General features: G+C 40.7%; 1 protein-coding gene across 1 annotated transcript; it reads right to left on the bottom strand.

The window, feature by feature from the left end:
• Nucleotides 1-3,661: 3,661 nt before the first annotated feature.
• Nucleotides 3,662-17,475, bottom strand: IL1A (interleukin 1 alpha). Its single transcript, XM_044662573.1, has 6 exons — nt 17,429-17,475; nt 15,724-15,772; nt 12,280-12,475; nt 8,030-8,194; nt 6,603-6,733; nt 3,662-3,862 (listed from the first exon to the last, which is right to left on the bottom strand). The coding sequence occupies exons 1-6, from the start codon at nt 17,473-17,475 to the stop codon at nt 3,662-3,664; spliced, it is 789 nt and encodes a 262-aa protein (XP_044518508.1).
• Between the last annotated feature and the right edge of the window lie 8,177 nt (nt 17,476-25,652).

Below are 25,652 nucleotides of genomic sequence, written 5' to 3'. Positions count from 1 at the left end.
TTCCTTTCTCTGGACACCAGTGCGGGGCTACCTTTGAGTCTCATGCTGGGTTGGTCTATGGATGTTCCTTCTACTGTTGTGAGAAGAAAACCTCCATGGCATAGCCTCCTTTTAGGAGCATTTGGAATGAGATCTTGGCCAAATCATCTCAAAAGCAGAAGTGTCAAAACCAAGGTGCTTAGGTGAATTCATCTTTTTTTAAAAAAAACCCTCACCTTCTGTCTTAATAGTAATTCTTTTTTTTTTTTTTTTTAAACCCTTACCTTCTGTCTTAGAGCAAATACTGTGTATTGTCTCCAAGGCAGAAGAGTGGCAAGCGCTAGGCAGTTGGGGATTAGTGACTTACCCAAGGTCTTGTTGGCCCAAGGAAGTGTCTGAGGCCAGATTTGAAGCCAGGACCTCCCCACTGCAGTCTATCCACTGTGTTACCTTGCTGTCCCTTAAGAGAAATTCTTTGCACCAAGCTTTATGTAGAATCCATAACCTACCAGGGCTCCAAGGCACTATTGTTTAATATATTTATTGATTACTTCAATAATTGCAAATTATTGAAATAACTACAAATAAATATGTAGACAGCACTCTTATACATTTGCTAGGACAAGTGATGCCTTGGAAGGGAGATAGAATCAGGATTCCAAAAGATGCTTGTATTTTAGTACATTGGATCAAATTTAATGACGTGAAACTTAAAGATAAATAAATGTAAAACTTCCATTCGTTTGAATTTAAAAAAATGATTTCACAATGACAAAATGCAAGAAGAAAGATTCGACTGCAGTTTCTCGGAGAAGGATCTGGAAGTTTTAGTCTGCCACAAAATTGGTATGTGACAAGAATGTAACGCAGCAACCAAAATGACCAGACGCTCACTGGCTGCGTTGCTTCTGAGAACAAGGAGGAGACGATTCTGACACTCCTGCCTTGACCGCCTCACATGGAGAGGGTTCTGTTCTGTTCTGGGCATCCTCTTTTATGAAGGAAATCCAGTAATCAGAAGAATGTTCCAAGAGGGCAAGCATAGGAGTAAAGGGCCCGGAGTTCACACTGTCCAAAGATGAATAGAAGGAACTAAAGGTTCTGACCTTTAAAAAATGTATACTATCACACTTCCATCATTTTAATCTATTCTATAGTTCATTACCAACAGTGCATTATTGTTGAGCAACCACTATGTGTGTTGTTCTTTGTGAAGCCTATTGATAGAGAACAGCCATTCTCAAAGTGGGGTCCCTGGACATCTGGAGCATTCCTTGAGATCCTTTCAGGGAGCCCATGAGGTCAAAACAATTTTTATAATAATTCTAAGACATCAGTTACCCATTAAAATACTCCTCTACTTTTCCTACTGCATATCTATGAAGGGCTGGATTTTGTATTTTGACTACTTCATTTTCATTTATGTACTTCCACCAAAACATCTCATTGCCACAGATTTAATGCAGAAGCAGATATGAAAATCCAGCTGTTTTCCGTTAGTTTAGAACAAGTGCCTAAATGTAATAAAATGAAAGTTAATAGGGATGAATGCAAAGTCTTGCATTTGGGCTCCATAAAATCAACTGCACAAATACAATATAAAGGACACGTGGCTTGGCTCATGTGAAAAAAGATTTAGTTTGAAGTGAGACGTGTCTGTCAACACACCACCCACGACAAGGCTCACCTACTGTGGTTTGATTATAGATGAGAATGAGTGACCCAAGAATGCTGACACATACATAGGGTGTAATGAAAGAGAGAAAGTACAATGACCCAAAGAAAACAGCTCTATTCCTTTAATGGTCCTATTAATGCCCAGAGGCTGCCTACTAGGGGCTTGACAGTAATAGTCATAGTTGCTCTCAAGTACTCCTTGAAGGAAGCTGGTTCTACTGTCATTCACTGGGAATGGCCAGCTCATGCAGAACTGTTAGTTGGAGCAAAAACACTTGGATCAACCCAAAGCAGTTACAAGCTCTGGAAATAGAGTTTCCAGTCATCATTCAAAGGGAAACCATAGCTGGGCCCCAAATGCAAGGGACAGTCATTTCATACCAGGCTTATTTGGAAATAAATCAAAATACACTTTGTTGAATCTTTAAATATGTTTAATCTTTTCATGTTTGTAGTAACAATAAATCTTTAAATGTATTAATAATAATAAATAAGGAACATAATTTGAGATATAAATACACATATATATATATCTACACATGCTAATAAATATTTACTAAGTACCTATTATGTGCCATCCCATGTGAAATAACTTCCTCTTCACAAAAAGCTTACATTATAATGGGAGAAACAACCACATTTATATTAGTAAATAAATAAGTATCCTGTGAATAAATACAGATACATGGAAAGAAGATGAATACAAAGTAGTTTGGGAGAAAGGACACTAGTAGCTGGGAAGATCAGGAAAGACTTAAGGCAGAAGATGGTGGTCATTTTGTTATTCTGCTCTTTCCACACATTAATGCCAGGCTTTGCAGTAAAACAACCCATAGATGTAACCATTTTCGCATCTTTCGAAACACTTTGTGTTTGTACTCAGAGCCCCTCTCAGCCCTCATCTAGAGTCATGTGTTCGGTTCTGGGCATCCTGGTTTAAGAAGGTTTCTGATGAGCAGGAGAGCATTCAGAAGGGGGCAATAAGGATAGAGAGGAGCCTATCCATGGCATTTTAGAATAGATTGAATGAAATGGAGATATTTAGCCTGGAGAAGAGAAGACTCAGAGGGGCTCTGAGAGCTCTACTCAAGTATTTGAAGGGTTGTTACATGGTGGAGGGATTAGACTTGCTCTCTTCATGGGCAATTTGGACTAGTTGGCCACTGAAGGTCTCACTCTTGAAATTTGTGATTTCATGGTTCAGAGGCCCTCAAAAGGTTTGATAGATATGACCATATTGTTAGCAGTTCTCTTCCAGATAGGAAGGATATAGGAGTAGTTCTCTATCTTAAAGATGGTGAACTGAGCTGTACTACTTATCTGAAACCCACTCAGCAAATAAAGATGAGAAGGGAAATAGGAAGTTTCCTAAGCAACAGGCAAAAAGATTCCGGGGTTGGGGGGGTTCAGATTCTGGTTGTTTTACCTTCTACATTCTACATGTCTCAATTTTTCTCCTTCCTCACTTCATCCCTCCATAATATAATTAGAATAATGCCCATGCTCTCAGATGGTCATGGTCAGTGGTAGTCTACCTCATAAAAGTACTATAACAAATATTAATTAAAACGATTAGCCCTTTGCAAAATTTAGGATATTCTCCAACTAGTAAATGATCATCCTGAGCTAGTGCTAGGTCCACTGGATTCTGAACTCCTTCAAAAACATCTATTTAGAATAACAAAGGCTTATCCCAAAGCCATATGCATAGCACATGACTAAGAGTAAAAGATTTGGTTGCATCATGTACATAGTACATACCATCTTGGCACATTAGACCACAGCAGTATGATTCAGTGGAAAGCGTGGTAGCTCTGTAGTTAGGGTGTGGGTTCAACTACTGCCTCTGATGCTTCATATGTGTGACCATGGGCAAGCAGTTTCCTCACCTTCAAAATGAGGAAGTTGGACAAGAAGGTCTTGGAGGTTGCCTCCCAACTCCAAAGAAATGATGCTCTGATGAGATTACTATGGTAGGTCCTTTCGTCTTCCCAAAGTCTGTGCTTTATGCGTCACTCACTAGGAAGTGAATAAGAGAAGGCAGTCCTTCAGCCATGTGCACCATCTGATCTTCCATGGGGGATGTAGCCAGATACAATTCTGGATTGGCAACAGAGTTAAAGGTGCTGTAATTCTGAGCTTCTAACTGGTAGAAGAGGATATTACTCTGAGAACCATCAATCCATTGAGGTGTCTCTGGAATTTCCTACAGCAAAGAGAATAGAGTAGGTTTGTTAAGTGAACAGAGGGAGGCTGGTAGAAGACAATCCATTTTGTCCCTTGGTGTCTGGCCTACCAGATGCAACGTTCCCCTCTCCCCAAGAATAATGGCAAATGGATTCTTAAGGATGGATTTCAGGCCAATTGATTGAGTGGCATCCTGGATGAACAGCGATAGCAGGGACAGTGGTGAAAGGGGCAGACGGGTATGGTGGGTGGGCAGAGGGAGGTAGGAGCATCACATCCTTTTCTTTGTGCCATGTAGAGGTAAGTGCTTTGTTGCCAAGCTTTTAGCCTTTCTGTGTCTTAGCCATTAAGTGTATGGGGTAAAGGAAAGTAGGAAAGGGGTCTGGGGCTCAGTTGCTAGTTTTGTCTCTGGCCTATCCAGTGTCCTTCTTTACATGTAGCAACAGAAGAGTGAGAGGCTGGACTGTTCTCCCTCCCTATTTTCACTACCTGGCTTTCCTGGTTTCCTTTATTTCTCAGCTTAAATCCCACAGCCTACAAGAACCTCTTCTGGATTTCCTAAATGCTAAAACCTTCTTTTTAAGATTCTATCTGGTTTTCCCTGTATATGTCTTCTCTGCATGATTTTTTTGCATGTTTTCTCACTCATTAGAATGTCAGCTCTCTGAGGACAGGAGCTGTTCTGATTTCTCTTTGTTTCCCTAGCACTCAGTACAGTGTCTGGGACACAGTGAGTACTAAGTACTAATAACTATGCTTATTGACTTGACTTTCAGAGTTCTGGAGAGCAGGTTGAAAGAGCAAGGACTATCTCCCATTGGACTGGGTTTGGGGGTTCAGCTGTGAGTTTGGGTTCATCAACTTTACCTGCAGACCACAGATTTATTCATTTGTCAAATATTTATTGAGTGCCTTGTGTGTGTGCCAGGCACTATGCAAACTTTTGTGTGGGATACCCTCAAGGAATTTATAATCTAGGAGGAATTGGAACTGACAACTTGGGCATTTTAAATAGTGCATCTGCTAGCATTTCAGGTTACCCAAAATCTTCTCCTCAAAAAATTGGGGTGGGGAGTTTCTATGAGGTTAATACAGTTAGGGGAGTCCTGACCACCCCATGTATATAGCAGGTAATCAGCTTCTGGTTGCTTGCTCATCTTCTAGCAGAGCTAGAAAATAAATGCCAAGCCATTCCAGCCCTTTTAGGATAAAGTGGTAAGTTGTGCCCATCAGCTCCACCTGCTGAGAGCAGGACTATAAAACCATAAAATTTGGACTTGATGCCAAGTCTAGGTGAGTGTGAGCTTTTCTTTAATATGGAAAACTTCTGGTTTTTGTCCATGGTCTGGTAGACCTTCCATATGCAGGCAATTCCTAACTTAAATTCAATTGCATTGTGTTATTGCTTTGCTTTGGTTTAACTTGATTGGCTAAATTCTGCTCATCTTCTACTTCAATGAAAGCAAGAAGGGAAGAAGGTCTGGCATGATATTTTTCTGATGAAACCGTAATGGTTTTTTGTGATTATTACTGCCCTTTCTACATATTCTCCATCCATCTCTTTCTAATTATTTTCTGTCCATCCAAGATTTCATCTAGAAGTTGGAGACATGTAGAATGGATGAAAATGTAATATAAATATTATATTAACATGTTATATGCTCATCATATAGTTATATGTCAATATATGATATTGTCATGTTATATGGCATATAATCTTGTATAATAATAAATGGTATATTATGTAATATACATACTAAATAGTGTAAAATGTAATGCAATTCAGGATGTTGGAATCAGAAACCAAAAGGATCTCGGGAGGTTAGGGTACTGGGCTGAACTTCAGAAGATGAAATTCGATAGAGAGAAACATTGAGTCTGACACCCAGGTGCAAAAAAACTCCCTTCCCAAGTAGATGATGGAGAAGCAGCATTAGAGATCTCAGTCATTGTTCTGGTAAAGATCTAGGAAGTGCAGTAGATTTTAAATTCAACACAAGCTAACAGTATGATGAGGAAGCCCATAAAGCTAACGTGATTCCCTTAAAAAGAGGTAGAGAGGGCAGCTGGGTAGCTCAGTGGATTGAGAGCCAGGTCTAGAGATGGGAGGTCCTAGGTTCAAATCCGACCTCAGACACTTCCCAGCTGTGTGACCATGGGCAAGTCACTTGCCCCCCCCCCCCCCCTTACCACTCTTCCACCAAGGAATACACAGAAGTTAAGGGTTTTAAAAAAAGAAAAAAAAGAGGTAGAGCTTCCAGAAATAGGAGGAGGTGGAAGCCCTGATGTTACTCCTGCTAGACCTCAGCTGGACTACTGTATGTAGTCAGGGGCACTATCATTTCAGAAGGATGTGGATTGTCTGGAAAGTGTCTAGAGAAGCAACTCAGATGGTAAGAGCCCTGAGCCCATGTAATATGAGGATTGGTCAAAGAAACCGGGAATGTTTTGTTTGTTTTTGGCGCCCAGGTCACCCTCCTGAACCATACTGAGTTTGCTACCCTCTGAAATTCCTGGCTTTTTTTTTTTTTTTTTTTTCAGAATGAAAAGTTCTGAAACTTTGTTCTATTTAACCTTAGTCTAAGGGGACTGATGAGGCTCCATTGGGAGCTCCCTGAACCATTTCAGATTTTAATACTACAGAGACAAGAGAAGAAGGAAGGGCGGATGACTGAAGCTGATTATAAAGGGGTGGCGCAGTCTTCTTCAAAGTCCTGTCAGGAATACAAAATGCCTGGGTCATCTTAAAGATCGCTCACCTCTAGGTATACAGGTTCATTTTTCTTTCTTGCTGCCACGTAGAGGTTTGTGTTTGAGATCCTTAAAGTCACAGGGATCACATACTGTGGTATAGGTCCCAAGTTTGCATACTTGCCTATGTCAAATATCACTGGGGGGAAAAAGAAGAAAAAAATGAGGTTTTTTTCTATAGAGCATCTATAGAAAATGTCCATAGAGCTTCAGGGTTTACAAAACACTTTAAATATGTGATCTCATTTGATCCTCACAATAACTCCACGAAATAGATGCTTTTATCATCCTCATCTTGTAGATGAAGAAATTGAGGCAGGCAGAGGTGAAGTGTCTGAGGTTGGCTTTGAGCTTAGATTTTCCTGACTCCATTTCCACTGCTCTATCCATTACACCATCCAGTTACCAACACTCCAGAGCCAGCATCCTTTCTGCTGCACTATGCTCCCTTCTCTCTCTCTCTTTTTTTTTTTTTCAGAAACCTTGCTTTACAGTTAGCCAGTCTGTCGCCAAACATTTATTCTGGTGGTGTTGTTTCACTTTCTCTTTCTTTTTTAAATTATTGTGCTGTTTGGGGTAAAAAGCTAAAGACGGGCTGAAGGGATCATTGGTCTGGCTCAGTTTGACATTGCTCATGTGTCACATTGAGTGAACATTATCAAGTCAAGTTGCCTATTGAAGGCATGTTGAATGAATACTTGGGAATTTGTTTTTTCCTGAACTGCTTTTAAGGCACGGAATTATAACTTTCTCCAAATGTGCCTGACTCATGGTTGGCCCTTAATAAATACCTCTTTGGAAGAGATCGATAAACCTGGAAGAGACTTTAGAGATCATGAAATCCAATCTCCTATTTTAAATGAGGAAACTGAGACTCCAAGACATTAATGACTTGTTCGAGGTGACCTGGCTCATTAGTGGCACAACCTAGTCTCCAAACTCCTAAACCAATGGTCTTTTCTTCCCATCATTTGTTGCTGTTGTTGAGTCATGTCACACTCTACATGACTCCATGGGTTTTCTTGGCAAAGATACTGGAGTGGTTTGCTATTCTCTTCTCCATCTCATTTTACAGATGGGGAAAATGAGGTTAAGTGACTTATCCAGGGTCATACAGCTAGAAAATCTACTAAGTGTCTGAAGCCGAATTTGAATTCAGTGTTCCTGAATCCAGGCCTGGTATTCTATCCATTGCACCACTTGGCTGCCATTTCCACATTGACCACATCCAAAAAATATACATCTTATTTTGCATATTAATTTTCCTCTTCTCTGTCATGAGGTGTTGCCTGGGATTAGGTAAGGCAGCACTTGTGATCTCCTCCATCTTTGAAAATGAGCAGCAGGCAAAGCCAGGGGCACAAAGAATTTTTTCCTCTGAAAAGTAGAGTTTGATGAACAAGAGAAAAAGAAGCAAGCAGGGTTTATAATTTACCTTCACGTGTCATGCCCTGTATTGGAACAGCTTTGAGGTACATTCCTGTTTGTATTATTCCTTGGGCATTTTGGTCATTCAGTATTTGTTTGAAGGTATAGGAAATGAATCTAAAATCCATCTTGTTTTGAAAGGCGAAGGAAGCTGAGGTGCATTTGGTTAGATCTAGAAAACACAACCATCATTAATACTTTGCATCAGGTAAACATTATGGATTCTTATCTATAGATTGCAAAAACACTTTATTCAAGGTTAAATGACATGCCCAAGGTTGCTCAGCCAGTTTTTAGTCTCTCTCTTCTATTATACTGCTTCTTTACTGTGCTCTGGGACCTGGTCCTTGGCCGAAGGAGGGAATGATGCTCATGACAACCCATCTTTTCTTTCCTATTTTTAAAAATTGAACTAGTAACATTGACAGTTGTAATGTAGACTGCTTCATCCAATGACTCTTTGATGGCTAATATTAAATGAAGCATAAGGCACCAAACACTGAAAGATGTCTATCATAATGTTTGCATCCAGCCCTGGAACTTTGTAGAGACTCCTAAATGGGATCTACAGTCTTTCAGAGAATTTGGCCAAGCTTTCAACCATAGAGGCTGAGTTCCTCAGCTAGGGAAAAAAAAACATGGATGGAAAATGCCTACCATTCAGATTTGCAATTAAACAGCCCATGTAGCTTATCTATTAGGCCATATACCTTGTTGAATGGATGCTGAGAATGGACAGAGAAGTGGTACCAAAACGGAAGATGAAAAGTAGAATGAGTTGGATTGCCTTTGGGAAACTGAATAGTGCTTTTAGTCACCTCTCTCTCATCCTGAAGGGGTGTGTGTATAAGACCCATTTAAAAAATATAATCATTCTTCCAATGATGCTGTATGATTATGTCTTAGAATTCCATAGCATCTGATGAACTGAAGTTATGAGTCACCCAAAGAAAAATTGCAAAGCAATTTTGGGTGCAAGAGTTGGCTATATAACAAACCATAAGTTACTGGAGAACAGCAAGATGGCCCAGTTGGAAGAATATTAGATTTGGAATCAGAAGAGGTAGACTGTGATTTTGATTCTGCTCTTTACCACTTGGGTGACCTTAAGAGTCATCTACCCTTTCTGGACCTCAGTTTTGTAAGAGGGAGATTTTAGATATTTTATAAATATATATTTAAAGTGTGGCTGCCAGGAATCAACAATTCAGATTGATTCCATAATTAAAATAGACCCAAGTCAGGGTCAGGTTTAAGGTAGTTTATTTACAATTAGGAAGGTAAGAGATAGGGAAATAGAGAGAGGGAGAGGCTGGTCCAGGCCTGGAGAGGCCTGGACGGAGAGAGAAGGTTAAAAGGCTAATTAAACTAGGCTACAAGCCTCAAGACCTTAGAAATCAGAGAGGCTATAAGCCTACTTAAGGCAGAGTTTGGAAACACCAAGGTAGGCCAAGGAAGTCAGCCTAACTTACCCACGTGACAATTCAGAGTAGAAGCATTCTGAGGTCTCAGCAGAGCACCTTCAGCACCAAGTCCAAAGCTGGAACTCCTTCACCAGCTAGTAACCCACATATTTAAAGAGATAGCATCTCTCGTCATTTCCTGTGGGCCACCTCTAATTCAAGTGGACCAATGGCAGCCTCTACACTGATTTGGACTGCCCAAAGGGCAGTCCCTTGTTCTTTGATTTGATACTTATTGTCACGAGTGATTAACTTATCTCCCCTCCCCACTGAGGGAGGTGGGGATGATATAATCTAGATGCCTAGGGTAAGTAGAGTTTTGACTATGAATGGGCTAGAGCTAATTCCATTTACACAATCCCCCTTGATGATCATATTGAGTGCCTAGTCACCCCAAGTGATCATTTTACATAATCATCTTATATCCACAAAGGTCTTCTAACTACAATAGTTAGAGATAAGAGGGGAATGGAAGAGAAGGAGAGCAAAACCAATGTTTGCTAAGCACATTGATAAGAAACCAATTGGGGGCAGTCCCCTATTGGTATGACACATACAATTAAAGTAGCTGTTGAAAACCCATCAGTCCATTCATTTATATCCAAAGTTCATTCTGGATCGCTCAGATGCAACAAACCCATCAGTTCAATCAATTGCAACCCAGTTTCTCCATCTATAAAAGGAAATGTTGAATGCCCTCTGAGGCCACTCCCATTCCTAAAGTTAAGATCCCATGATGCTCAAAGTATGAAAGAAAACAAAGGTGGGCAAGTCGGGAATTGAGGATGAAGGATAATTGATGGAGAGCCACCTAGGCAATGTCAAGAGATGTAGAAGAAGATTCCCCAGTATCTAAGGGGAGGGCCTCCAGATGGAGAATCTGGGTTGACTTGGCCAAAAATCACATAGGATGAGGTGCAGATGAGTTGCCAGCTGTACCCTTGGAGACAGTTCCCTCATTGATGAGATCAGAGTCATCAACATGCTGAAATAGCATTTCCCAATGAATCTACTCTGGGGAATTATTTAATGAATCCAATAAGCATTTAAAGAATGGGAGAGTTTAGAGTTCTAGATCATGCTGCTTTAGGAAGAATCTAGCACATGAGGAGGTACCAGGGAATTAGTATAAGCTGCTATAAAGGTGAGTCTCCTTTTAACTAATAGCTTTAGTCAGGATGAGAGTCATTTTTTACAATTTATTTCAGTTCAATCAACATTTATTAAGAACTTTTATGTGCCTGAGGGCTCTTTAAGTCTTAGGGATACAAAGTCAGGCATGAAAAATAATCTTGTCTCTCCAGGAAATTACTGTCTTCCAATGAGACACTAACAAATCAATTGAAGATCATTTGATTTAAAGAATTAGGAGTATAAGGAAAAGTTTCCTGTAGGGAATGACAAATAAGAGATGGAGAAGGAAGGAACACATTCTTGGAAAAGATAACAGGTGAGGATGGTCTGAACTTTCCAGGAAGGAAAGAATTCTAAAAGCTAGACTCACAAAGAGGGAGTACATTATGGAAATGGAGTACAAAAGTTTGGAGGTGGGAAGTGGAAGACTAAGATTAGGAAACAGCAAGAAGGCCAATTTAGCTAGAATGGAAAGTAGTTAGAAAAGAAATTGTAATGAAATACAAAATCTCAGACTACAACTAGAATGAAAAGAACTTCAATGGCTAATTAAGAGCTTGATCTATACTAGAGGCAATAGGGAATAGCTGAAACTGCCTGAGTATGAAAGTGCCCATGTTGTTTTGGGAAGATTGTTTTGGCCATTGGGTGGAGGAAGGATTAAAGAAGGGAGAGCCTGGAAACCAGGAGTCTAGTTTAGGAGGCTGCTGCCATTATGGTCCAGGGGAAGAGGTGTGGAAAACCTGAGCTAGAATGATGGCCATCTTAGTGGAGAGAAGGGCATGGATGTGAGAGATGTTATGGAAGTAGAACTGAAAAGAATTGGCAGCTAATTGGATATAGGGTTTGGCTGAGGGAGAAGTATAGAAGATGTGAGAGATTATGAACTTAGGTGATTAGAAGGATGATGGTACCCTCTCCAAAAAACAGGAAGTTTGCAGGAGAGAGGGATTTAGGGGGAAGATAACCAGTTCTGTTATCTGTTATGCATATTGAGTTTGAGGTGGCCATTAGCTCTCCAAGTGGAGAGATCAGAAGGCAATTGTTAAAGTGGAACTAGAACTCAGGAGAGAGAAGCGGTCTAGCTATTTAGATTTGGAAGTCATCTAAATAGAGTTAATAATTGAGTTCATGGGAACTGAAGAGAGCAGAGCTTTAGCAGGGCCCCAACAATTTGGAGATGGGCCATGGATGATGATCCAGGAAAAGAAACTGAGAGTAGTCAGAAGGTCAATGGAGAAGAGAGAGCAGTGTCATAGGAATGGAGATCTTGGAGTAATTCTCAGAAGGCAGGGGCCACTTGGCAAAGTACCTCTGCATTGCTCAGACCATCTTCCCTCCAAAGAGAAGGACAAACAAATACAGGTTGTCATGTTGTACAAGCCACATATGCTGTATTGCCCTCTAGGGCCACAAGATTCTCCAGATATTCACGTTTTAAAGGAACTTATTAAACAATTAATAATTCCCAGAGCAGATTCAGTTGGAAATATCATTTAAAATATTGATGACTATGATCTCATTAATAAAGATACTTTCTCCATGGGTACAGATAGTAACAATCTATACTTTCTCTACATTTTTGAATTTGGACTCAATATCACCCATACTTTCTTATTCTCACTCACTTATAAATGGAAAAAAAGACATTAGTATTGACCTTTATCCTTTTCTGGAAGGCTGACATTTTCAAAAAGGTAATCATTGTTGAAGGGATGCCTCATCTTTTTGTTTTTCCTTTTGGAAACTGGTGCTTCCATATCCTCTTGGAAATTAAGCTGGTGGGCCTTCTTAGAAAACTCAGAGCTTGACCACTTCTCCTTGTGGTGTGAGCTGGAGCTAGGGTAGAAGGAATCCTGTGGGGAAAGAAAAATATGGTTCAGAAAATACCAAGGAAATAAGCTTCTTTCTTCAGGATGTCTATTCTTTCTTTTTCTTTCTTCCTTTCTTTGTTCCTCCTTCCCTCTCTCTCCCTCCCTCTTCTTCTTTCCCTCCCCATCTCAACATCTGATTAACCTATCATATTACAACTCAAAATTCCTGAACTTGAGAGAGCCACCAGCCTCAGTTTCCCTGGTAGCTATGAATACTGTGCCCAGCTTTATATCTTTTCAAATCTAGTATTCCACAATAGATTCACAGAAGATTGGCCCCATTTACATGAAGAGTAGATCACCCCAAACTTCCTTTCATTCTTTCTTTATATTTGATCTCCTAAGTATTGAAACTTCATTTTACTGAATTTAACAAGAGGTATTTTCTGTGTGCTTTAGAAAAACTTTGTTATGCAACTATTTGCAAGATCTCCAATATAAGGTGTGATTATAAAGCAACAACAGTAGTCACTACTACAATAATGATAGCAGCTGACATATAGCATTTTAAATTTTGCAAAGCACTTTTATACACATTATATATATATATATATATATATATATATATATATATAAATAAATTTTTGGTCCTCAAAACAATCCTTTGATATGGGTACTGTTATTATCTTCATTTCATATTTGAGGAAACTGAGACAGAGGTCTAGTGAATTGCTTGGGGTAACATAGGCTGTTAACTTAGGCAGTCTTCCTGGCTCTAAGTTCCAAACTCTAACCACTAGTCTATAGAACCTATTCACCCAAATGGATATTGTTCTGGGGCATCTTGGTGGTATATAGTGCCAGGCCTGGAGTCAGAAGGACCTGGATTCAAATCTGGCCTCAGATACTTCCTACCTGTGTCACTCTGGGCAAGTCACTCAATCCCAATTGCCTGGCCCTTGCCCTTCTGTCTTAAATTTGTTATTAAGCCAGAAAGTAAGGGTTAAAAAAAGTGAACAAATGAATGTTGTTTCTCAAAGTGGCCATCTTGAGAAACTATGCACTTCTTTTTTTTTTTTTCAAACTATGCACTTATTCTAGGAATTCTGTTATTCCTCAAAACATTTAGAAGTTCCTTTTGTGGAATTTCCTTCATGGAATTCTTTGAGAAGAGACAGCATCCCTGAAATAAGGATGTAACTTTCCAAGATGATGAATACAAAGGGGAAAATACTCACAAAGGCAACCTCTTTATTTTAAAATTCTGGCTCATTAAGAGAAAAAGTAGTCCCTTATCTTCTAATCATAGTTCATATAATCTAGCAGTGAGTTACTCAGATTATATTCATTATATAACTTGAAGAACTACACCTTTACTAAGGTAGCAGGAGTAGAGAGAAGGCAGCTGATATGAGGGATGTTGCAGGAATGAAACCAATAAGTCTTGAATCTCAGAGATAGAGAGAGGAACTGGCTAAAGACAACCCCAGAGTTAGGACATGATGACTGGATGAATCATGTCACGGACAGAAAGTAAGGTTGGAAGAAAGAGTGGATTTGAAGAGAGGAAGATAGTCTTGGTTTTGGATATGTCGAATTGGAGGTTTGGCAGGACAATGTCCAAGTGGAAATTCATAATAAGTCATTAGAAATTCTGGTTGGGAGAAATCAGAATTAAAGATAGAAACTTGGGAGTCATCTGGGTGAAGTTGAAATCATGGAAGCAAGTGATATTGCTATGGGAAAGAATGTAGAGAGAGAAGATGTTTAGGGATGGATTCTTGGGGAATTCCTACATTAAGGAGTTAGGAAAAGGATGAGAAGTCAAATGAAGGGGACAGAGGAATAGATTGAGAGAGACAAGGAGAACCAGGAATGTATGATATCCTTGAAGGTGAAGTGAGAAGAAAGTATCCGGAGCAATTCAGGGTAGTCAAAAGTGTTAAAAATTTACAGAGAGCTAAGTGGGGATGAAGCCTCAAACGACTCAACTGGATTGAATCATTGGTGATCTTAAAGCTGCTCATTGGGGAGTGGAAAAGTTGAGGTGACATGCTAATGTCAATAAAGAGATATTAGTTAATGACATTAGAGAGTCTATGATAGAATATCAAGGCATAAATTCATCTAGGTCAGTGATGGGCAAACTACAGCCTGCGGGCCAGATGCGGCCCCCTGAAATGTTCCATGCCGCCCAGCGACATTATTCTTAATCTGACAAAATCAGTGAGTAGGATACAATACAATGAAACTTCGAAAGAGTTGCCTTAGAAACAGACTAATGGGTGAACATTTTCTTTCCTTTGGCCCCCTCTTTAAAAAGTTTGCCCATCATCGCTCTAGGTCATTGGGAGTTGAACCACACAGACTTAGCAGGCAAGATATTTAGAGAGGACTTCAGAAAAAGGAGACAAGCTATATGAAGACACTAGAGTTTGGCAAAGCAAGGAGACATTTACCAAATATGGTCGGAAGGGACATGCTCTTTAACAAACATTAAATAAGAAGGATTTCTTCCCAAGAGAGTCTGGTTCCAAAGATTTGTTTCAACCAAATCATCTTGAGGATGGCCACAGTAATGGAAACCCATCCCTTAGTTGGTGCCTGGTGTCAGAAGCCTGGCAGGCAGTTCTAAACCAACTCATTCTTCTTGAGGGAGCTAAAGTTACTGACTTAATCAGAAATTGTCTTCTCTCCTTCTTCTGAAGTGCCAATGGTTGTGAACACACTCCAAAGAAGGAGAGGAGTAATACCAATCTGAGATTCCAAACAAAGACTCATCTTCTGGCAAATTCTTCCAATCAATCAAAAAACTCCTCTGATTAACCCTCTTTATGGCTAAAACGTCTCCAGCAAAAGCAGTTTAAAAGTTATTTGGGACGTGTTCATTGGGTGAGTGAAACAGGCCATTTAGAAGAGAGGCTGGCGTATCTATATCAAAGGGAAGGGTTATTTAACCTGCCAGGGCCTCAGTTTCCACATTTGTAAAATGATGGAATTGGACTTGCCCTCTGTGCTCTTCAAAAAACTCTAAAATCTTATGATCCTTTGCTATCATTGTATTTATGGCTCAGAAAGGGCCCTTGAGGTATCTCTTGAGGTACTGGGAGAGAAATGGACCTTTTATAAAGGAAATTCACTGTAAGGAAATATAATCTTTTCCCATTCAACCTGGACTGGGATCCACTACAAGTCTACATTGGACCTCTCCGCTAGCGCAGAGAAGCAATGATGAAGATCAGATTTTTGCAAGCACAGAAATCTCAGGAGATTTACGGCCCCTGCCTTACCTGAGCCAGTGAAGCTTGGTCAAGGTCCGAAATAAATCCCTCATTTTCACTGTAAAAACAAAGCACGGAGGAATGTTTTATTTTGTTTCTTGTTTTGTCACCACTCCTTGGCAACACATTTTAATGATCACGTTATTTTTAAGTAGTACACGCCGACAGATTCTAATCACACCAGCTCTCGAGTCATCTTTACAAATTACCTACGGCTCAAAGTGCAGACATTTATGTATGTCAAACCCCGATTGACACAGACCCCTCTAATTCTGCACTCGTGATCCTTTGGCCTTTGTTTTATCAGGATAATAATTTACTAGACAAATTAAAGCAATTTTTAAAAAACCAAAATGCTTCATTTGGTTAAGAGAACAAGTCGTTTAAAAAAATGTCCAAATGACTCTTTTTTACCCAGAACTATTTCCTGTCAATGATACTATTCTCTTTTATTCTTTAATTTTTTCTTTTTTGTTTCTTTATTTTTAATTCAAGGATATTTTATTTTCCAATTACATGCTATAATAATTTTCAACATACATTTTCCAAAATTATAAGTTCCAACCCATCTCCCTCCTTCTCATCCTTCCCGCCATTTGGAGGTGGTAAGCAATTTGATCTGGACCATGCAATTATTATCAAAACATATTGATCTAGGGGCAGCTGGGTAGCTCAGTGGATTGAGAGCCAAGCCCAGAGATGGGAGGTCCTAGGTTTAAATCTGGCCCCAGACACTTCCCAGCTGTGTGACCCTGGGCAAGTCACTTGACCCCCATTGCCCACCCTTACCACTCTTCCATCTAGGAGCCAATACACAGGAGTTAAGGGTTAAAAACAAAACAAAACATATTGATCTAAATGAATTTTTCTACTGAACTTGCTCTTGGAAATTCTTTTATTCTTTAAACCAAGTCTGAAGGCTAACCTTCAGCAGAAAGCTTTCAACCTTTTGTTACAGCGGTTTGTTACTTTGTGTGTGTTACTAAAAAGAATAAACTGTATTTCTTTAAAGTATTCAGTATTTCTAATCTATTATTCAGTTAATAACTTTCTATCCACTGAGGAAAACAAAGGGGTGTGCCCCCCTTTCCCCCCACCCCAACGCACATGCACGCACACACACACATGAAGTCAGTTCAGAGTCCTGATTGTTTTTTTTTTTTTTTAAACCCTTGTACTTCAGTGTATTGTCTCATAGGTGGAAGATTGGTAAGGGTGGGCAATGGGGGTCAAGTGACTTGCCCAGGGTCACACAGCTGGAAAGTGTCTGAGGCCAGGTTTGAATCTAGGACTTCCCGTCTCTAGGCCTGACTCTCACTCCACTGAGCTACCCAGCTGCCCCTAGTCCTGATTGGTTTTTGGCAGATCTGTTTCTTTCCTTTCTCTGACAGCCAATCACTTGTAGTTGGACAAGGGATTCTGAGGCTGAAAGACCAGTTCTAGCTCATGTCTTGTAAATAACTTTCTGAAATGTTCTTCCTTCGGAGAGAATTTCTTCCAGCTCTGTCTGGATTTTGCTTTTCCAAGGCTTATATCTAAATCTGCCCTGATTCTAGATTTAGGGCGCCCCCATGGACTTTCCTGCTGACCTGCGCCCACACCGGTCACAACTCCCATAACAGGACAATCCAGCTCTGACCCTCTCCCTGGAACTAGCCAGCGTGCAGACTCCTTTGCCCTTGTGGAATTAAAATAAAGAAAAGTGACTGCTTACCTATAGCAAGGTTGCAGCGCCTCCAACACGTCAGGGACTCTGGCCATGATCGTTTCTGTGATGACAGCAATGGAAAAGGAATAAGCCCTCATTAAACACCTTTACAGGAATTATTTTATCCTCCACTCTGGGAGGCAAATGCTTTTATTATCCCCATTTCACAGTTGAGAAACCAAGTTTAAGTGACTTGCCCAGGGTCATACAGCTAGTAAATGTGTCTGAGGTCAAATTTGAACTCAAGCTCAGCACTCTAAAGCAACTCTTTTCAGCAGAGGCAAGCCCTCAATCTGAGTGGAGACAAAGGGACCCTAGGGAGCATTCATCCGCAGACTTACAGGATCAGAGCCCAACCATCGTGCCATGAACCCTACCATGTAGAACAGCCACTGTTCTAGGCACCGAGAATACAAAGATGAAAATGAAAGCATCATTTATATTCCTTATGGAAACTACCTTCTACCTGGCACTGATGCCAGGGTGGGATCTGTTTTGTTTTCTTCTACAAATTCAAGAGAGGAAAAGCAGAGTTAGATAAGGCAGTGTTTGTCCAGCCCCAAAAGGCGGGAAGATGCTGAGATTGTGGCTTCAGCCACAGAGACAGTTTCAGAGAAGGCAGCCAAAGCAGAAAAGCACACAGAGGCACTGCGAGCCGGAGCCGGGCTAGTCACCCTACCTACCTGGGTGTCCTGGGGCTCAGCGTGACTGTCTCGCCTGGTGGAGGCTGGTGACTGTTTGAGCTTCCCGAGTGCCCTTATATACACATATATGGCCTGGGGAGGTGTGGTTATTCCATTGCATAATCTCTGGGAGGTATTTTTGGTATTCATGATGAAGGCATTTGACCTTAGCAGGCTAGAGAGGAAGTGAATTCACTAGCTTTGGCTTTCTGGAGTTGAAGTCTCTGGGCAGCGGGGTAGGACGGTGGAGAGAGTCCCAGGCTTGGAGTCTGGGTTCAAATCTGGTCTCACATGCTTCCTAGCGGTGTGACCCTGGGCAAGTCTCTTAAGCCCAATCGCCTAACCTTTTCTGCTCTTTTGTTTTAGAATTGATATTTAAAAAGGTAAGAGTTTTAAAAAAAAAAAAAAGAGAGATGGGGGCTCTGGCTTCTAGCACTACCACTTACCAGCTTTGGGACGCTGGGTAAACCATTATCTTCTCAGATCCTCACTTTCCTCATCTGTAAAATGGGGATAATCACGGCTCTTCCCAGGGCTATCTTGAAGAAAGTGCTTTGCAAAACCTGTCTTAAGGTAATTAAGAGAAATGTCAGTTTCACCTCTTGGTCAGGAGGGGTGATTCTGGGGATCCACAAGGGCGAGGCCAGTGGGTGGTCAGTCGTTGCCACCATTAGAAGCCACGGCCTGGACTTTCATTAAAAGTCCCTTTTTATAGGAATGCGGTGGCTAGCCCTACCACTCTGAGGAGGGCTGTCTGTCCAGGGGATGGGTGTCTCTGAATGATGGGGAGGGACTGCCTTGGTGAACTGAAGCATGGCACCCTTCATATCTCCTACAAGTTCCATTGTGAGTCTCCTGCCTCAGGTCCTCCTGGGAGCTCAGGACCAGGTGAAAGGAGGAGAAGCCAGGAGGAGAAGCCGGGGCAACTCTTTTATTTTTGGTCCTGGCCAGGCACATGCTCTGGTCTAGCCCTATCCAGTGCCGTCTTGGTCTCCCCACAGCAATGAATGCATTTGGACACATCCTCATCCTTCCTCCTATTTATAACTTGGGCACAATGAATGGCAAAGCATCAGGTAGGCTTCAAGTGCTGTGGGGTGTTCAGCTAAATTAAAATAACATTTGTGGACTGAGTCACTTGACAACATCTCCTGTGATCTTTAAAATGTCTCCAGGTATGTGTCTCATCTACCTTTCCAATCTTATTGTTCTCTTCTTCTTGTACCCTGCGCTCCTGCCAGATTGGCCTCCTTGCTGTTCCCCACACATTAATATATACATATAATTTAAAGAAAAAATTCTTTACTTTCTATCTTAGTGGCAATTGGGGTTAAGTGACTTGGCTAGGGTCACAGAGCTAGAAAGGGTCTGAGGTCCGATCTGAACCCAGGTCCTCCTGTCTCCAGGCTGGGTGCTCTCTCCACCATGCTCCTTTTGTACATGATGTTTAATTTTCTGCCCCTTTGTAGAGGGAAGCATTAATTGAGTCATTCTAGAAATGGAGCTCCTGGGATGATGAATATTCTTTTCTCTTTGGTAATCTAGGAAAAACCCTGAGTTTCACTATCAACAGATCTGCCCATTCAGTCCTTTGAGGTATTGACTCCTCCCCCGGAGAGAATTTCCCAGTTGTCAAGGGGCAGTAGCTCAGAATGTAGCTGTGTGGCACTTGATTACTTCCTTCCTGTGATAGTATTTTTTCCCCTTTGAAATATTGAGGAAGGAGAAGATAAGTGGGGTGATGACATAAAAGACTTTGGTCCAGGAGGGCTCAGAGTTGTGCCAACATGAGGAAGAGCAGGGGACGAAGGCTGTGCCGATTATAGGCAGGAAGGGTCAGGTGTGTGTCCAGGGCTGGGTCTGAGGGATGGGAGAGTCAGAAGATGTAGCTAGGTGGCTCAGTGGACAGAACGCCAGGTCTGGAGTCTGGAGTCAGGAGAACCTGAATTCAATTACTAGACGCTTATTAGCTGCATGACCCCGAGTAAGCCATTTAACCCCGATTGCCTCAGTTTCCTCATCTGTAAAATGAGTTGAAGAAGGAAATGAAAAATGACTTCCGTTGTTTTGCTGAGAAAACCCCAAATGAGGTCATGGAGAGTTGGACATGACTGAAATGACTAAACAACAACAAAATACATTTGTCACCCAGCTTTTACAAACCAAGCCTGGGATGTCTTGAGAAAGCCAGGCTACACATTACTGATACCTGGGAGTCAGAGAACTGGCCTTCGAGTTAGAGAAACTTGGGTTCAAGTCCTGCCTTTGATACCTCCTGTTAGAGACAGCATTTGAATCCAGATCTTCTTGATTCCAAGCCCAACACCCTCTTGTCAGTGCTAGTGAAGGACTTTTGGCAAGAAATCTGCTGACCTCAGAGTCAGGAAGACCTGGGTTTAAATTTTGCCTTATAGTGGATTCTCTGGGGCAAAGGGTCTAATCAGTTAGGCACTCTCCTAGACTAATTCCAAATTGCTTCCCAGAGAGGTTAGACCAATTCAAAGCTCCACCAACAATGCCTTGGCGCCATATACATTATATATTTATCTTTGTGCCCATGTCTATGCATGCATGACCAATGGACCATGATGTCAATGGATTTGAATCAATTTCTCAACAATTCTAGCAGTCAAGAGCTAAGTAGATGATGGTGGACCAAACAGTTGATCCAATCTGTTGCCTGGTAATCAGCCCACAAAAATTCTATCCAATTATGCTTTTAGACATAGAAGAAAAGCTAGTTAATTTTTTTTTTAAATCCTTAACTTCTGTGTATTGGTTCATAGGTGGAAGAGTCATGAGGGTGGGCAATGGGGGTCAAGTGACTTGTCCAGGGTCACACAGCTGGGAAGTGTCTGAGGCCAGCTTTGAACCTAGGACCCCTCATCTCTAGGGCTGACTCTCAATCCACTGAGCTACCCAGCTGCCCCTAAAGCTAGTTAATCTTAAACCCAGTGAAATATATTCACTAATGCCATCTGTTGCCCCCTTTTAGAGAAGGAAGCAGGGAGTCGTGGGTCCACCTGTGATCCAACAGGTAGTTATATTGATATGGTTAAGGGTCTCCCACAAGGATCCTTGATTCATAAAATGTTATACTAGACAAAAAAGTCCTGAAGGATTGGGGAATGAGAAGAAAGCCATTCTTTTTGACTAGCCATTCTCTTTTGACTAGTGCGAGTCAGAGCAAATCTTTTGATCGTCCCTGGTCTCTGTTTTCTTATTTGTAAAGTTGGGGCTTTGTGCTGTATTACATTCTGATTTGGCTTTCATCATGTCTTTGATTGGGTCCGTATTATCTTGTTTAGTTGTTTTTCAGTTGTGCCTGACTTTGTGACTCTTTTTGGGATTTTCTTGGCAAAGATTATGGAATGGTTCATCATTTCCTTCTTCAGATCATTTTACACATGATAACACTGAGGAAAAGTTACTTACCCAGAGTCACACAGCTAATAAGTGTCTGAGGCTGATTTGAACTGAGGAAGATGAGTGTACCTGACTCCAGGCCTGGCACTCTATCCACTTATATCCCCCATATTAATTTGGAAATGCCTTTTCTACCCAGCAGGCTTCCCAATTTCCTCCTCTTCTTCTTGTATTGTTTCTCCCATCCTTTGATTTTTTTTCCTAACCTCCCTTTGCAGAGTAAGGACAAATAGGACTGTCATTCAACTGATAACAGATGATGTTTATTTAGACCAGTGGTTCTTAACCTTTTTTTGTGTCCTGGACCCCTTTGTCAGTCTGGGGAAGTTTAGAGATCCTTCTCAAAATTATGTTTTTTTTTAATGCAAAAAAAAAAATAAACCTATGGGATTTCAAAGAAAGCCAGTTATGCTGAGATACAAATTACTTGAGTGTTTAAAAGAACAATTCCCAGAGTCCAGTGAAGAAAATCCCTGATTACTGCCTTGTGGTTTGTAAAGGATTTTTATCTCTCATCTCCTCTAAGCCTCACACTGATCCTGTGAGGCAGTTACTAACAGGTATTATTATCCTTTGAGGGCAGAGAAGGTAAGAGATTTACACATGACTACACAGCTAGTTATATATCAAAGGGTAGGAGTCAAAGCTTTCCTGTCTCCAAGTCCAGCATCCCTCTGTGAAGACCTACTATGTGCCAGGCACTGGGCTTGACTGGGGTGGGGTTACAAAGACAAAAATGAAATCATCTTTGTCTTCAAGGAGCTGACATCATGGATTCCCTTTAGAGTAGGATTGTGACACAAGGCTGTGGTTGGCAAGTGCCAAAGGAATGGGGGTGGACAGGAAGCACATTGTTGCTTACTCCTCTTTCTAGTAACTGTGCCCTGGTACAGCTAGGTTGCCAGAGAGGTTGATGAAGTGAACTGGTGGGCATCTGCAGTGGTGCTATTCTCTAGAATGGAAGTACATTTCCCTTTTTCATTTGCTTGGTCTGGACTTTAGATTCTGGAGAACTATCAAAGGAGCGGGTTCCTCAAAGGACAGATAATTCCAGCCTTTTGGGTAGAAAAAAAGTGGAATGCCTAGGTTGTCTTCCACATCTTGTGTTTGCTTCTGACTTTCTGCCTGCAGGCCTGGCATCTTCATTCTGTTTTTCATGTGAGTCCCTTCCTGAAGCTATGGATGGTGCCCAAAGGCTCTGGAATGTCACTTGTCTACACCCTCTCTCTTGGTTACCCCACCAACTCCAATGGGTTCAATTATGACTTTTAAGCAGATGACTCCCTGACCCATATGTCCATTCCATATTTTGGTTACCTGGTCTGAGTTCGACCAATTGCTTGTTGGGGATCTCCAACTGGATGTCCTCTAATCATCTTCCACTTAACATGTTCCAAATAGAAATCATCCTCTTCTCCCTAAAGCTGCTCTTTCTCTAAATTTCCTTATTTCTACTGAAGGTGTCATATAAGGTTCCATAATGACTAGCAACCCTTCAACTCCCATCATGCTATTTTTCTAATCAGTAATCAATGAGCATTTAAAAAAAATCCTCTTCTATCCTAGGCACTGCACTAAGCACTTGGTATACCAAAAAAGACAAAAATCAGTCTATCAGTCGATAAGTATTTATTAAGTGCCATATATATATGCCAAGCATTCTACAATACATAATGAATGTGTGGACACACACACACACACACACACACACACACACACACACACACACACACACTGTCCTTTTTGGGAATGCTGCAGACAGGACAGCCACCTTGGAGAAGTGATGGACAAGTCTGTCCTATGAGATCCTTTCCAGCCTGGTGATTCTAGACCCGATTTTTATAATGTCTGGAATAGAACTCTCTTCAGAGAGGAGACAGATCATGGGAGAGTCCTTACTTGAGCCCTTTTTGATCTCATCTGCCTTGGCCTTTTCATGTACCAGAGCTGGGTAGCTGATGGCCATTTCATTAGTCTGCTCTTTCCATACACTAATACCAGGTTTTGCAGTGAAACAACCCATAGATGTACCCATTTTTGCATCTTTAGAAACACTTTGTGTTTGTATAGCCCCTCTCAGCCCTCATCTGGAGTCCTGTATTCAGTTCTGGGCATCCTGGTTTAAGAAGGTTCCTGATAAGCAGGAGAGCATTCAGAGCATCGTGAGCTAGTGCTTGGTCCATTTGGTAACTCCTTCACAAACATTCACAAAACATTCAATTCACCCCAAAGCCATATGTGTAGCACATGAGTAAGAGTAAAGGATTTGGTGCCAGTTCCATCATGTACTTAATACACCCCATCTTGGCACATTAGACTACAGCGGTATGATTCAGTGGAAAGCATGGTGGCTCTGTAGTTAGGATGTCTTTGCCTCTGACACTTCATATGTGTGACCGTGGATAAGTAGTTTCCTCGCCTTCAAAATGAGGAAGTTGGATAAGAAGATCTTGAAAGTTGCCACCCAGCTATATGGAAATGATCCTCTTATGAGAGAGATTATTCTAGAGATCATTTCCTCCTCCCTTTAGTATCAGGGATTTTGCTTAATCATAAGAAGTTATTTCAGTTTACCAATTTTTTACTATGGACTAAATTAATGTCTGACATAAATTGTATAAAGCAATGTGCTAAGAACAATTTGCTAATTGTTTAAATAGTACAATCGTTCTAAAATCTGGATTCCTTTGGGTTATTGATTAGCAACTAAAGGGTAAAGGGATACTTAGTGGTGTATAGACTATTTGGAATGATGGCTGGTACAATGAATGTTGGATCTGAATAAAAAAAGAAAAAATACTTATGCAGTTTTATTTTAGTTTTTTAGTTTTAGTAAGGGACTTTTATCAAAGGAGGGACTAAACTGTTTAGAGAAAATTTTTAAGTATTTCGAGATGAATGGAGTGAAGAAAATTAAAGAAAAGTTATAAACTGTTTGCATTAGTTGAATAAACAGAGGATTTAAAGATACAATATATAAATGTTTAATGCTAATAAGTTTGAACTATTGTTCATCTGTTTTGAAGCAACTAAACGCATCCTCTCATCTCTCAGCACAGCAATTCTGTAATGAAATCACTAGAATATGAAGCCATCATTAATCATAGAAAGACAGGTTTTCAATAGTGCTACTAAAAAGTTAACTGCCTGCAAGTAGCTCAAAGAAAAGGTGTATGAATTCAGAAACAACCAAATAGTACCAGAGTTTTAATTTAATATTTAGCTATTCTTATTTTCTTTAAGGTAAATACATTTCCTGTCTATTTTGTAATTGTTTTCATTGGAATTCAAGAACCATCTTGTTTCCTCACTATAGGAAAAAAAAAAAAAACTTTTAAGGGATAAAAGGTGGGAATTTCCAGATAAATAAGTTGTAATAGTTTTGGGGTAAAAACCTATTAGTTAAATCCATTTTAGAGTGATGAGAGTCTGAGAGGATAAAATATGAAAAGAGAATAAAGAAAATAAAGAATTGATGATTACTCTATTAGGATTAATTAGCAGCTAAGGACAAGGTAAAGAATAGTGGGTAAGGTTTCATTAAGGCCAATCAGAATCTTGGAAAGAGTGGTAGTTAGAATTCTGGGTAACCGGAGTCAGGTAGTGTTTTCCAACTGCCCATGGACTCTTGGAGGCTGGTGTTTCTGTTCCCTGGAACACTGAAAAAACCCAGTGGCAGGAGAAGGAGGAGAACACATTAGAGTTTCTGGGATAAATTTGTGGGGGAAATTAACAGAAAAGAGAAAGAGAGAAACTGTTTTTCCTCTGTGTGACTGCTGAGAGGACCAGGCCATTTTGAGGCCTGGTCAGGTCTAAAAAGCCTAGGTAGGCCTAGAAGGGCTGGCAGTGGGCAGAGAGTGAGAGGACCACCAACTGATTCAAAGCTGAAGGAGATTTACAGAGACAGTAAATATATAAACAGAGGATTAGTAATTAGCATAAGGTTATTTAGTAAGTTTTGGGTTTTTTAGTGATAGATAAGGAGTTTTAAGGATGTTTGAGTTCCTTGAGCAGAAAGCAAGCCTTTGTAGGCTAGTGGTGTGGGAAAAAGCTTAGGCCCATTTTAGATTAGGGAATCCTAATCCTCAACACCTTTGTTTACCTTTCCTTCCCTTTCCTTA

The sequence above is a fragment of the Gracilinanus agilis genome, chromosome 2 (genome assembly GCF_016433145.1).
Source record: "Gracilinanus agilis isolate LMUSP501 chromosome 2, AgileGrace, whole genome shotgun sequence".
Taxonomy (NCBI): domain Eukaryota; kingdom Metazoa; phylum Chordata; class Mammalia; order Didelphimorphia; family Didelphidae; genus Gracilinanus; species Gracilinanus agilis.
The sequence above is the reverse complement of the archived record's forward strand: the minus strand, read 5'-3'. Positions and strand labels throughout refer to the sequence as shown.

Excerpts from the sequence above, each read along its gene's own strand:
- IL1A (XM_044662573.1), bottom strand. The coding sequence starts at position 17,475 with ATGGCCAGAGTCCCTGACGTGTTGGAGGCGCTGCAACCTTGCTATAG. Across the intron at positions 15,773-17,428 it reads GCGCTGCAACCTTGCTATAG|TGAAAATGAGGGATTTATTT; the intron begins GTAAGCAGTCAC and ends TTGTTTTTACAG. Across the intron at positions 12,476-15,723 it reads ACCAAGCTTCACTGGCTCAG|GATTCCTTCTACCCTAGCTC; the intron begins GTAAGGCAGGGG and ends CTTTCCCCACAG.